Below are 12,560 nucleotides of genomic sequence, written 5' to 3'. Positions count from 1 at the left end.
TCTGTTAAAAAAGTTACATACTAGTATTTCGTTTGTTCTATTGTTAAACGCCTAATGTATTTGTCAAAGAATATTAATTATCGACCAAGGTGACTAACATCATGTATAGCTATGTTGCGTATAATAACTATACGGCGGGAAAAACAATATTATTGTTGTATGAAATACATTAACGGCTGCATATTGGGCTTAAACTGTACTTCAAAAAAAGATATTTCTTGTTTGAAATAATTAAGCAAAACGATCATATAGAATTTGATTTTTCTTTGTATTCTAATCATGTTATCACGCTCTAACATTTTTGTTTGTATTTGTGAATTGTTGCCCTCGAGTATTTCAAACGTTTGTACTTAAGTCGTCGTAACTTTTAACGTTCTGATCAGACACAAACCCACCAATAAGTGTGCGTAGAATGAGTAACCGATTAAGGTTTTCATTTCATCATACTTAATGTTTAGAACCTTACAAATAATACTATTTTCTTGAAGGGAGTTCGTATTTTGGATTCTGAAGCAAAATGTCAGGATATTTTACCGTTTCGTTCTCCACATGTAACATGTTAATAACCATACCTCCTATGTAACGTAACACGGGTAAAATAAAGATATAGACATATTTATCAATATTTGATAAACAAAATGTTAATATAGCTCTACATCTCTGAAAGATATGGATCAATTAATTTAAATAAAAGCTATATTAATAATATTTCAAATTACGATGTATGTTTAAATTTGATGATAATTGTTTTGTTCTTGTATTTGAAAACAAAACAAAAACCTTATATGATGAATAGGTTTTTTTTGATGCATTTTCGGAATTGAAACCGTATAACTTTTCTCTCGGTATTTAAATTTGAAAATAAAAACCAAGTATGACAGTGTATACCCAACTCCTATATTACATGAAGAGGTTTTGTAACTGAAAAATGTCTTTATATTACATTTGAAAAATATTGTTTGAAAAATGTGGCAGACAACATAATTAACCCTTTAGAACATTTAAAAAGCATATGTAGGCAATAAAGAAAAGTAATAACACAATTTATTAATATTACATATATGTATTTAAACTGTATTTGTAGCAACGGTGAATATTATTATAACTTATAAGGTCTATCTTGAACTATAGGTAAGCACTTCAGAGCCATCATGGTCCTCTTGCAATTGTTAGACATATACATGTAACTGAATAGATTTTATTTGAATTTAAGAGTCATATGCATTTGTGTTTTAAATATACACAACCATCAGGTACTATGCAATAAATTGCCGTCGGTTATCTAGCTTTAAATTTGATCGGTATGCATTTGCATCGTAATCTTTCAAGAATAATATGCAATATTAATGCGTGTACAAGTCAACAGATAGCAACCAAAACAAAACAAAGTGTTAACATTTTACACAAATTTCATCTTCATATTTTGTAAATGTTGCTTCACTTGATGCACAGTGCTGGAACCGCGTGGCAGATCACGTGTTACGTAGCACAACATTGCGGCGGTAAATCATCAGTAAACTTTTTATAAGAAGTGAATAAACACATTTAAATACTTGCAATTAGAAAGTAATATAAATGAAGTAATAGTATATAACATGCTAATTAACGATTTCTTATTGAAGCGTGCGCACTGGCCGTTAGTGGTTAACGAGGTATGAAAGTTTGTCTTTTCAATACATTCATTTTTGTCGCTAGTTGTTTAACCCATTTATGCCTAGCGTCTAGACAAAAGGCCTTGGCAAACAGCGTAGACCCAGATGAGACGCCGCATCTGGGTCTGCGCTGTTCGCTTAAAGGAATTTCTGTAAGAAATATTCTAAATATAGAAATAAATATACTAGACATCCCTAACTTTGGAAATAAATTGATCCAATTTAGAAGGATGGGAGAGTCCACTAGGCATAAATTGATTAATTGTGCATGAACATCGGTCGTTAGTAGCGTTTAACTGCATGTCAATTGGTCTTAAGTAGTATTATAATGCCGAACAATGGGTTGTCTGTATTAACGTGAGCCAGTTATATTCACATAAGTTTTTATTTGAATTAAATGCATGTACATAGGCTATAGTGGTACTTTAAATGAACATATTCCTGGAGAAGTTGTATGATGCTTAGACGTTTGTAGTTTAATGATGCATATGTATGTTTCCTAAGTAGCTTTATGATGAATGTGAATGTGCAAGTAAATACGAGTATACCCATTTGAAGTAGGCAGTGAATTGTTTCTACGTCAGTCATCACCACCATCATCCTAATTAAAAGGACCTTTTCACAGATTTTGGCATGTATTGAAGTTTGTAATTAAATGCTTTATATTGATAAATGTAAAGATTGGATCTAAAAAGCTCCAGTAAAAAAACAAAAATATATAATTAAAGAAAGAAAAAAAGTAACCCTCAACTGGGCCCGAACCACTGACCCGGGACTAAAAACATTAGGCTTAGACCACTCGGCCATCCGTGCTCATACAATGAGTGATGTAGTTTATACTTTATATCAGCAATCCTCGTAGTGTCACAAAAGATATCGACAACAACAGAACTCTCCAAATTATTCAATCGTTTCGCGTTGCAACGCTTTATAATTATCAAGGTTTTAAATCGTCAAAAGATGCATACTATGGATATTTTAGAGCATGGTAAATGTTCAGTATTACTGCTTGCTCACAAATATCATAACTACAAAGAAAATTTGCGAATCTACAACATTTGTTTTGTTTATTTTGTCAATTTACCAAAACGTGAAAAGGTCCCTTAAACCCAGTTGTCGACCCGTCAAAATCAATTAATCTTGTTTGCAATAGGAAAAAGTCATGATTAACAAATAATTACTCTAAACAAGAATATTTGTAGTTTATAATAATACAATAAGTGAAGCTAACTGGATTTACACCTGCGAATGTTCAATGACTAGGAGTGCTATCACTTACCGCTGAACAATTGAACATCATTTTTCTGCATTTCATAGATGAAATAACTGCGTGGAAAATTTACCCCTTAGCTGCATAAACGCCAACCTCATTTTTGCATACATTAAGAGTTATTGTTTATTTTGTCAATTTACCAAAACGTGAAAAGGTCCCTTAAACCCAGTTGTCGACCCGTCAAAATCAATTAATCTTGTTTGCAATAGGAAAAAGTCATGATTAACAAATAATTACTCTAAACAAGAATATTTGTAGTTTATAATAATACAATAAGTGAAGCTAACTGGATTTACACCTGCGAATGTTCAATGACTAGGAGTGCTATCACTTACCGCTGAACAATTGAACATCATTTTTCTGCATTTCATAGATGAAATAACTGCGTGGAAAATTTACCCCTTAGCTGCATAAACGCCAACCTCATTTTTGCATACATTAAGAGTTATTTTCCAGACCAGTTCTTTTAATTACAAAAAGACGATATTACCAGAAATGTAAATACTCTTGAGGCCACGTCGGACTTCTATACGCTAGCGAAAGAATCTTGTTTTAGTTTCGGCTTCATTCTTTGCCATATCCATGACGTGAGCGCCAAATGTTGACGCGAAACTAAAATAACTGAAATTATTGTACTTTTAATTCCAATGGACACACTAGTTGTAAAAACTTTATGTAAAACATTAAAAAAATGTTTGTATGGTTCATAAGATAAATGGTTTTATTTTTCTTTACTGTTTCTATCTTCAAACCAATTGATCTTTGACGGACTTTAGACATGTCAAATAGGTAGAATAAGTTATGGGAAATAGATAAATCTGAACTAAAGGAAACAATAAATCCAGTAAATGACGTGGTGAGGCTCTTATATTAACTTAGATAGTATTGTTTTTATTCGGAAAACATATTAAGTATTGTATTGTTAAAATACTTGTACTGAAAAATCTACTATAAAGATGATGATACAATATGTTGTAACTTGGTAACAGATACTTATCTTGCTTTCCTTATACTTAACCATCACATTCAAACATCGATCTGAAGGTATCCTCAAGGCCTTTATAATTTCAGATTTGAAGTAAAAGTCGTTGTTTCAGGAGCTTAATTATTCCTTTATTTAAAAGAAGCATCATTATTCCTTTATTTAGAAGAAGCGCCATTATTCCTTTATTTAGAAGAAGCGTCATTATTCATTTATTTAGAAGAAGCGTCATTATTCCTTTATTTAGAAGAAGCGTCATTATTCCTTTATTTAGAAGAGGCGTCATTATTCCTTTATTAAGAAGAAGCGTCATTATTCTTTTATTTAGAAGAAGCGTCATTATTCCTTTATTTCAAAGAAGCGTCATTATTCCTTTATTAAGAAGAAGCGTCATTATTCCTTTATTGAAGAAGCGTCATTTCCTTTATTTAGAAGAAGCGTCATTATTCCATTATTTCGAAGGAGCTTCATTATGCCTTTATTCAGAATGAGCTTCGTTATTTCTTTTTTAGAAGGATCCTAATTACTCCTTTATTTAGAATTGGCTTCATTATTCCTTTATTAAGACAGAGCTTCGTGATTCTTTTATTAAGACGGAGCTTTATTATTCCTTTATTTAGACGGAGTTTCATTATTCCTTTAACAAGACGGAGCTTTATAATTCGTTTATTTAGAAAGGGCTTCGTTATTCTTTTATTTTAAAGGAACTTTATTAATCCTTAATTTACAAGAAGCTGCATTATACCATCATTTAGAAGAAGTTTCATTAGTCCTTAATTTACAAGAAGCTTCATTATACCTTTATTTAGAAGAAGTTTCATTATTCCTTCATTTAGAAGAAGCTTCATTATTCCTCTTTTTAGAAGAAGCTTCATTATTCCTTCATTTAGAAGAAGCTTCATTATTTCATTATTTAGAAAATAATATAAATTTTGAAGTCTGATATAATAACACTTTTTTCACAAATAAATGTTAATTTTACCAGGGAAATTCACACGTGTGACGTCGGGCATTTGAGATAATTTAAACTGGTCGGAAACTTGAAAATGCACTTTGTGATTAGAGGGGAATCGCTCTATGCCAAAGTTCCACGTACACATATAAGATAATTCTCAAAGAGATAGTGCTATATTATTTTCAAGCGAGGATAATCTTGTTAAATCAGTGTAAGGCACTTGTCTGACCTATTTTGAAAAATTTGGTTTTAAAATCGAAAGTTGAAGTTTAAAATCGGAATAAGAAGTTTTAAACCAATACGGTCAACATGGCGACAGCGGGACTACGTGATTCAAACCGAGACACTGCAGGTGACTTCATTGGAGAATGTTCTGTCACACAATCTTGTGAGCCATGTATGAAGACCAACGTATCAAAAACTGCTACGGTTTTCTGTAAGGACTGTGATGAGTTCTTGTGTGACGCCTGCAAAAATCCACACACCGTCTATAAAGCGGGAAAGCATGATATTGTCAAATGCAAGGATACGAAATCTGTATCGGTGGGAGTCGATATGAAAGGACTTGACATTTGTCAGGAGCACGGCAGGGAAATAGACTTTTTCTGTAATGATCATTCCAAGCTCTGCTGTAGTAAATGTGTGCTTACTCATCGGAAATGTGATCGAATGGACGAAATAGCAAACGCATTCGGACAAAAACGTCCTGATCTTCAAGAAGTGAAACAGTCGATAATAAAATTGCAGTCCGAGGCTGATGCCATAATAGAGAATTGTAAGCACGCAGAATCTGGTTTAAACGACTCCATTGCAAAGATTTCTTCAGAGATAGACACAATGAGAGATCGTTTAATAAAAATATTTGAAGACGCTAAGCAGAAATTACTTTCTGAGGCAAAACAATTCAAAACCTCAGAAGTCCGACGCATTGGCAATAAGCTTGACGAGACGTCCAATGTTAAGGACGAAATAAACAAAGAAATCTCAATGTGCTGTTCCGTTTTAGACCGCGGTACGCCTACCCAAAAGTACATTTATGCAATGAAAATTAAGAAGAAACTGAACACAATTGAATCAAATTTAAATAAACAACACTCTATTGACATTTCATCTAGCATGACAGTGTCATTTCCGAGAGAAATAACTACACTTCTAGAGATGGAAGACAATTTCCTAAAACTGAATTGTGATGGGAACAAGACAGGTATTTTATAACATAATAATAGTTACATATTATTTAAGTGTGTTTAATGTTATATGTATGTAAATACATTACAGACAACGTCTGGTTAGTGTATTAGTTGTTTGCTATTTCTCAATATAAATAAAACGCACAATTATTATCACCACACATATGAGTAAAAAAGTTTTTCTATTATTGCAAAGAAATCGGAAATATTGCGAAATCTGACCGTATTGTTAACCCCTGACGTGGTTATTTTTCGATTTATTTGATTATTAAATGATTTAGAAGCTCTTGACAATGTTACAACGGACCTTTTTATGTCAAGTTCTCATGAATAAAAGTATGGTCGTAATTGTAGACTTTTATCAGATTGAGATAAATAATTGTAATTGTGTCGCGGGCTTAGCGACCGCAACTCTATTTTATCGTAAATTTGTGCATGAATACCGGATAAAGGTGTGGGAAGTAAATACTCGTGCAGTCCAATTTTGGGACACGCATTTGAGATGATTGTGTTAGGTTGACACACAATCGTGCTCTTGTTCCATATAATCCGAAGCAAACACGTGTAATCGTATCTGAACAAATCATACCGTGACAGGGCGTGATAGCTGTATTTGAAACAATCCTGACCAGATCGCAAACCAGCTCAAAGTATCGTATCTTGACGTTTAAATGTATAAAAAATATGTTTGCTAGCAAGAAAAACCACACTCAGCTTCGAGTAGAAAATCTAGGCGTTTCAGCCAAATGGTACGACATTGAGAACATCATATAAGTTTGAAATCTTAAGAAATACTATCAACAAGGTTTAATAGGTTTTATTTTAAAATAAGCGGGTCTTGTTTTGGCTTAAAACGTGGTCATAATCAAGTTTACAAATGTAATACATAACAAACTTACTGGTATTGTCTCGTTACGGACGACATTGATTCGTTATGAATGCATTGGCGTGTATATGTAATATAACACATCGTGACCAGATTGAAACCGGGCGGAAAACATTGTATCAAGACGTAAATGGTCGCATCACACCGTATAATCGACGTCTAATTGTAAGATACGGATCTTGATCAGCTTCGAGTGAACGACTGTGGCGTTCGTAATGGGTCGAACGATAGTGGGAACTTGCAAAAGCTTACCGGTCATGTTCGTGTAAATAATTCGTTGGATAAATATTGAACAAAGCGCAATCTCATACCTACTTAGTTACTGTTTAATTCGTAGACAGGTATACAAGTGTTCAAATATGCCATCTATTGCGTTTATTGTAAAGGTAATTCTAAAGAAATATAAAATAAGTCTATTCACTCTATTGCATTGATTTAAGATGAATTAAAAATAATCGTATAATATCACATTAAGTTACCAGTTCAGTTGTCATGTAAACTTAACTGTTTTAATGTGGACTGAAAGTGTTCATAAATTGTTTAAGCAAAACAAAGCGTGTTGAACCTTATTTAACTCATCTAGGTACTCACGGCGAGTTCTTTTATCGACCATTGTCTGTATGTGGTGTATGCGTCAGCAACCTTTCTTTTAAAAGACAGAACTGCAGTTTTACGAACAGGAACGGGAAATAGGACAATCTATTTGAAAGCTATTCAAATCGTTATTGCCCGTTGTCGATGTAGATCACCAGAGCTACGCATAAGTTTTCAGTTAATACCAGCTTATACATTTAGTATGAAGCATCTTATAGTGGTCCTCTACAAAGATTGTTCATATTATTCCAAAAGGTGTTATATTGGGCGCACTACTGTGATTGCATGATTTATATAGGCTTAAATGTTATAACTACATATCATAACTGTATTATCTGAAGCATTAAACCCAGGAGTTTTATATTCGCCGTACAACCGATTAGTGGCCACTTTAAAACTATAACAGAGGATATCCCAGTGACCGTTCCTTTTTACAATTTCGTGAAAAGCTATTTCATAAGTATAGATGTCTTGTAAAAGAAAGGTTGCTGACGAACACATGGATGACATACACTGCATGGGCGATAAGAACACATCGTGAGGTTGAGTGTGGCTCTTGGGTACACGACGCTTACTTAGACAAAGATCGCTAAATGACGCTACAAATCTCTCAATGTCAGAATGTATATAATATAGCAATATCATCTATCAATACCGTAACAAAATGTGTTTGTTTTCATTCATTCAGTCGAACCTATAAGAAAGACTGTTGAAAATAGATGTGGACGATTTCTGTCGTTCAAATTCCTTATAAAAAGGGAAATAAATCGTGTGTCGTAATACGAAAGTTAATAACATTATTAACGTTTGGCCGATCTATTTACCCTTTTTTGCCGATTTTAGTGTACACAAAGAACATTTTTGTTTTATTCTTTCGAAAGTAAAAAAAAAACGGAGTTCTCCATTTTTACAACATACATTTAATTTACTACCACATCATTAAAATGTGTAATATTAAAATTAAATTCATCAATACTTTAACAAACGTTGTTTGTTTCCACTCACCCGGTCGCAACTATTTTTTGTACCTTCTAACCTAAACTTTGTATGGACATTCCAGGTTTGGATTTCGATCAGTTTTGCCATATTTGAGCATATTTGCTAAATTAACATTAAGATATGAATAAGGGATGTTGAATACAGATTAGGCAGATTTCTGACATTCATCTCCCTTATTTACGTGAGAAATAACTCGTATGCCGTAATAAAAAAAAGTTATTGTAAGTACAATGGCCGATCTACTTACCCTATTTTACACTAATTTTGGCAAAATTTGTGAACATAAAGGCCATATTTGTGTCACCTTATCGCATATAAGAACGAACTTTCCATATGATAAAAGCATACCTGGTATACACATATACATGTACAAATGCATAGATATATATTTAGCATCTCCATATTACAGTTGTTTCTCTCTAACCGTCTCTTTTACGCAGTCAATGTTTTTTTTTGGAATTAATGTCGTCCGGTCTGCGACAAATTAAAATACAGAGTTGTAAGCATCGTTGATATTTAAAGCACTCCGATGTAAGAGGTATATGGCTTTCCGACATATCAGTCTTGCAACGATTTGATGAATGGCACATGTTCAAATCCCGATGGCAATTAATTTCATAAAATTTGGCCTTATGATGATATAAAATCAATTGAATATTACAATTTCATTTGTAAATTTCTTTCATTACACTTACAAAAATAAATTATTATTATTTATTATTATAATAATTATTTCAGTGGAGACAAGCCGCATCATTTTACCCTCCCAACCATGGCCACTCTCCCTAGAGCTCCTCGTATCCGTGGATCTACACAAGACTGGAGATGATGATGGGGAACCTAGCATTACTGGACTGGACTTTCTCCCGGACGGGAGACTTGTAGCAGTAGATAACAAGAACAAGAAATGTATCATACTGAATGAGCGCCTACAGAGACTTGGAACACCGTACAAGTTCAAGGCTCACCCACATAGCGTAGTGTGTGTGTCTCATGATGCACTGTGTGTAACGTTTGGTGGATCAGTATGTATCTTTTCTCTGAGTACAGACAATACCATCAGACTGGCGAGGGAGATGATAACAACATCCAAGTTTGACTCTATATGCTGCATATCTCCGTCTCAGATGGTCGCGAGTACGTATGATGATCCTCGCCCTGCCAGAGTGTTATCAGTGGACGGTGTGGAGTCTGACTTTCATCAATTGGAGTTTGGGAACAAGACTTACGAATATTTAGAGAGTAAGTGCACGTATGTCCAGTCTAAGAACATGTTGGTACTGACTGACAGGCTCGCTCACACAGTGTACGTGTACGACACCGTGAAGGGCACGTCTAGAGTATTTACTAATGAGAAGATACAGGAACCGCGTGGTGCCTGTGTAGGGCCTGGAGACACGGTGCTGGTGTGTAGTACGGCGAATAACTCCATCGTGCGCCTGGGCGTTGATGGGGACTTAATGTGTACCTACCCTGTGGATATGAAGTACCCGGAAAGCATGTGTGTGTCTAAAGATGGCACTAGGCTGGCGGTGTCCAACACCGCTAAAGGCGCCAGGAAACTTAACGTCTATAAGATGTCACCGGCAATGAGTTAGGTGACTAGTAAGATGTTATCTGTGTGATTTCACTTTCTACACACATATTAAATATTGACGTGCGTGAATGTGGTTATGTTTAATCAATGAGGAATACTTTTCCGATTAATTACAATTTAAAAGTATTGTTTTCATGTTCTATCGCTTATGCATTTTTAACTTCATTGTATTTTATATGTTGTGTGAATGTATTGTTATTAAGAATGTGTTTAATATATGTAAAGTAACCTAAAGCAATTCTTACATTTATTTAATACATTTAGATAAAGTGTGTAATACTATGTTGTACTTTTTTCAATTCCTTTAAATGCAACTTAACTCAGATGTGTATCATCATTCCATATAAATACTGTATGGTATACTATTGATCCTGTTAAAATGTAACATATTTATGTTGTGTCATTATGCTCTGTAGATAGCGGGTTATATATTTGTCAATATATATTAATGTTTGGCCTATGTGACAAAGATAATATTTTCTTAAATTCCCTAGATTAACTATGCATTGGTATAAGACAATATTATTGTTGTATGAAATACAATAACGGTTGCATTTTGGGATCAAACTGTACTTAATTCTTCACATTTTCGGTTGATCTAAATTACAACAAGCATATAATTAAGAAACCCTTTAGACATGAACATAAATATGTATTCCTAATGTCACAATCGGAATGTGAGGTTCATTCAAAATAATGATTGTTTTAGTTTCGCTTACACTATTAGGCCCCAAGATCTATAAATATCAACAAAAGTCGGTTCAGATGTAATTTCGCGCGTGTCACATGACTGTCTGTCCATATGTCAATAGCCTTATTAGAATGTATCATTCCAATGTAATGGACATCATCCAATAATCAAATTCATCTTTCGACATGGCCTTATTAAGTTTCATCTTTCACTAAAGAGAATATTATGAATGAAAATATATTTTGAAAAGTGGTACAGTGTTACAGAATTGGCTGATCTTGTATTTGAATATTCATTCTAGGTTTCGTTCAATGACAAACCAGTTGCCAACCTTTTAAAACATGTGGCCCCCTTCCATTGTAAAGTCTCATCCTTTTAAAATACGTCTTACCGTTTTATTGTGTCAATATTCATGGAAATACAGACACGCCAACTTTGTTATTGGTTATTGTATAGATTAATATGCAGTATAACTTCATCTTGAATTATTTTTTTCTAAAAAGAACATACCTCATAGAATTTATGATGGGAATATTAAATATTAGAATTGAGTTGAAACAGAGCCTTGAGTCACTTTAAATGTACAAAGTGAAACATTCAACGACTTTTAACAAAAGAGTTCATCCTGCCTTTTTTTGCTTTCCCTACATACGGACAATGATGTAAAACCTGATTTATTCAAGGTGTGATGCATGTACATATATTTTAGATAGAGCTCCTCAAGTTTGTCAACGACTTATTCAATGTTAATGTGTTATTATCTCAAGCATGTGGACCTTATGTTGAACAAGAATGTTGCTGTCACACAGATACCACGTAAATATTTGTTTGTATCTCATTGATTGGAAAAAGCCTAAACAGATTTGTCTTATTTAACCTTTGACCTGAAATTGTTACCATGCCCTTAACCCTCTATACTACAATATTATAAGTGCCACTTTACTTCAGGCCGAGTTTAACTTCTGCCGAGTTATTTTAAAATTATTGTAATGCTCAATGCTACATGACTGTTTATCTTCGACCTTAAAGGGGCCTTTTCACAGATTTTGGCATTTTTTAACTTATTCATTAAATGCTTTATATTGATAAATGTTAACATTGGATCGTAAAAGCTCCAGTAAAAAATCAAGAATAAAATTAAAAAAAGGAAAAGAACATTGCCCGGAGCAGGTTTCGAACCAGTGACCCCTGGAGTCCTGCCAGAGTCCTGAAGTAAAAACGCTTTCGCCTACTGAGCTATTCCGCCGAGTACACATACTTGACGTATTTTATACCTTATATAAGCAATCTTCGTAGTTTCACAAAATTTAACGACAAAAATAGAACTCTCCAAATTATTCAATCGTTTCGCGTTGCAACGCTTTATAATTTTTAGGTTTTAAAATCGTCAAAAGATGCATATAATGGCTATATTAGACCATGGTAAATGTTCAGTATTACTGTTTTCTCACAAATATCATAACTAAAACGAAAATTTGCGAATCTGAAACAACTTTTTTCAATTTTGTCAATTTACCAAAGCGTGAAAAGATCCCTTTAAAGTGTCGCCTCGACACAGCTGCTTCGGTCTAGTGCGCAACACCCCAACAATAAATTTGAGTTGCATATATAGTTTGATTCAATCCATGTTGGACAACGTTATGCAAAGGACAAAGTGTTAGGAGTTTGTTTCTCATATTTGACATATGACCTGGCACTTGTCCTTGACCTTAAATTTGATCCTAAGAACCTGGTTCTTGCA

At 33.7% G+C, this 12,560-nt stretch overlaps 2 protein-coding genes across 2 annotated transcripts in view; one reads left to right on the top strand and one right to left on the bottom strand.

Annotated features, from left to right (window-relative positions):
- LOC127834901 (uncharacterized) overlaps positions 1-12,560 on the bottom strand; it is a 173,385-nt gene that overhangs the window by 153,609 nt on the left and 7,216 nt on the right. The gene's annotated exons all lie outside the window — the stretch shown is intronic.
- Positions 4,971-11,679, top strand: LOC127834889 (uncharacterized). The gene is made up of 2 exons (XM_052361004.1): positions 4,971-6,066; positions 9,270-11,679. Exons 1-2 carry the CDS (start codon positions 5,172-5,174, stop codon positions 10,127-10,129), a joined length of 1,755 nt encoding a protein of 584 aa, XP_052216964.1. The 5' UTR covers positions 4,971-5,171; the 3' UTR covers positions 10,130-11,679.

This window comes from Dreissena polymorpha, chromosome 6 (genome assembly GCF_020536995.1).
Source record: "Dreissena polymorpha isolate Duluth1 chromosome 6, UMN_Dpol_1.0, whole genome shotgun sequence".
NCBI classification, from domain to species: Eukaryota; Metazoa; Mollusca; class Bivalvia; order Myida; family Dreissenidae; genus Dreissena; species Dreissena polymorpha.
Note: the sequence above shows the minus strand (reverse complement) of the source record. Positions and strands in the feature narration are given on the sequence as shown.

Excerpts from the sequence above, each read along its gene's own strand:
- LOC127834889 (XM_052361004.1), top strand. The coding sequence starts at position 5,172 with ATGGCGACAGCGGGACTACGTGATTCAAACCGAGACACTGCAGGTGAC. Across the intron at positions 6,067-9,269 it reads TTGTGATGGGAACAAGACAG|TGGAGACAAGCCGCATCATT; the intron begins GTATTTTATAAC and ends TAATTATTTCAG.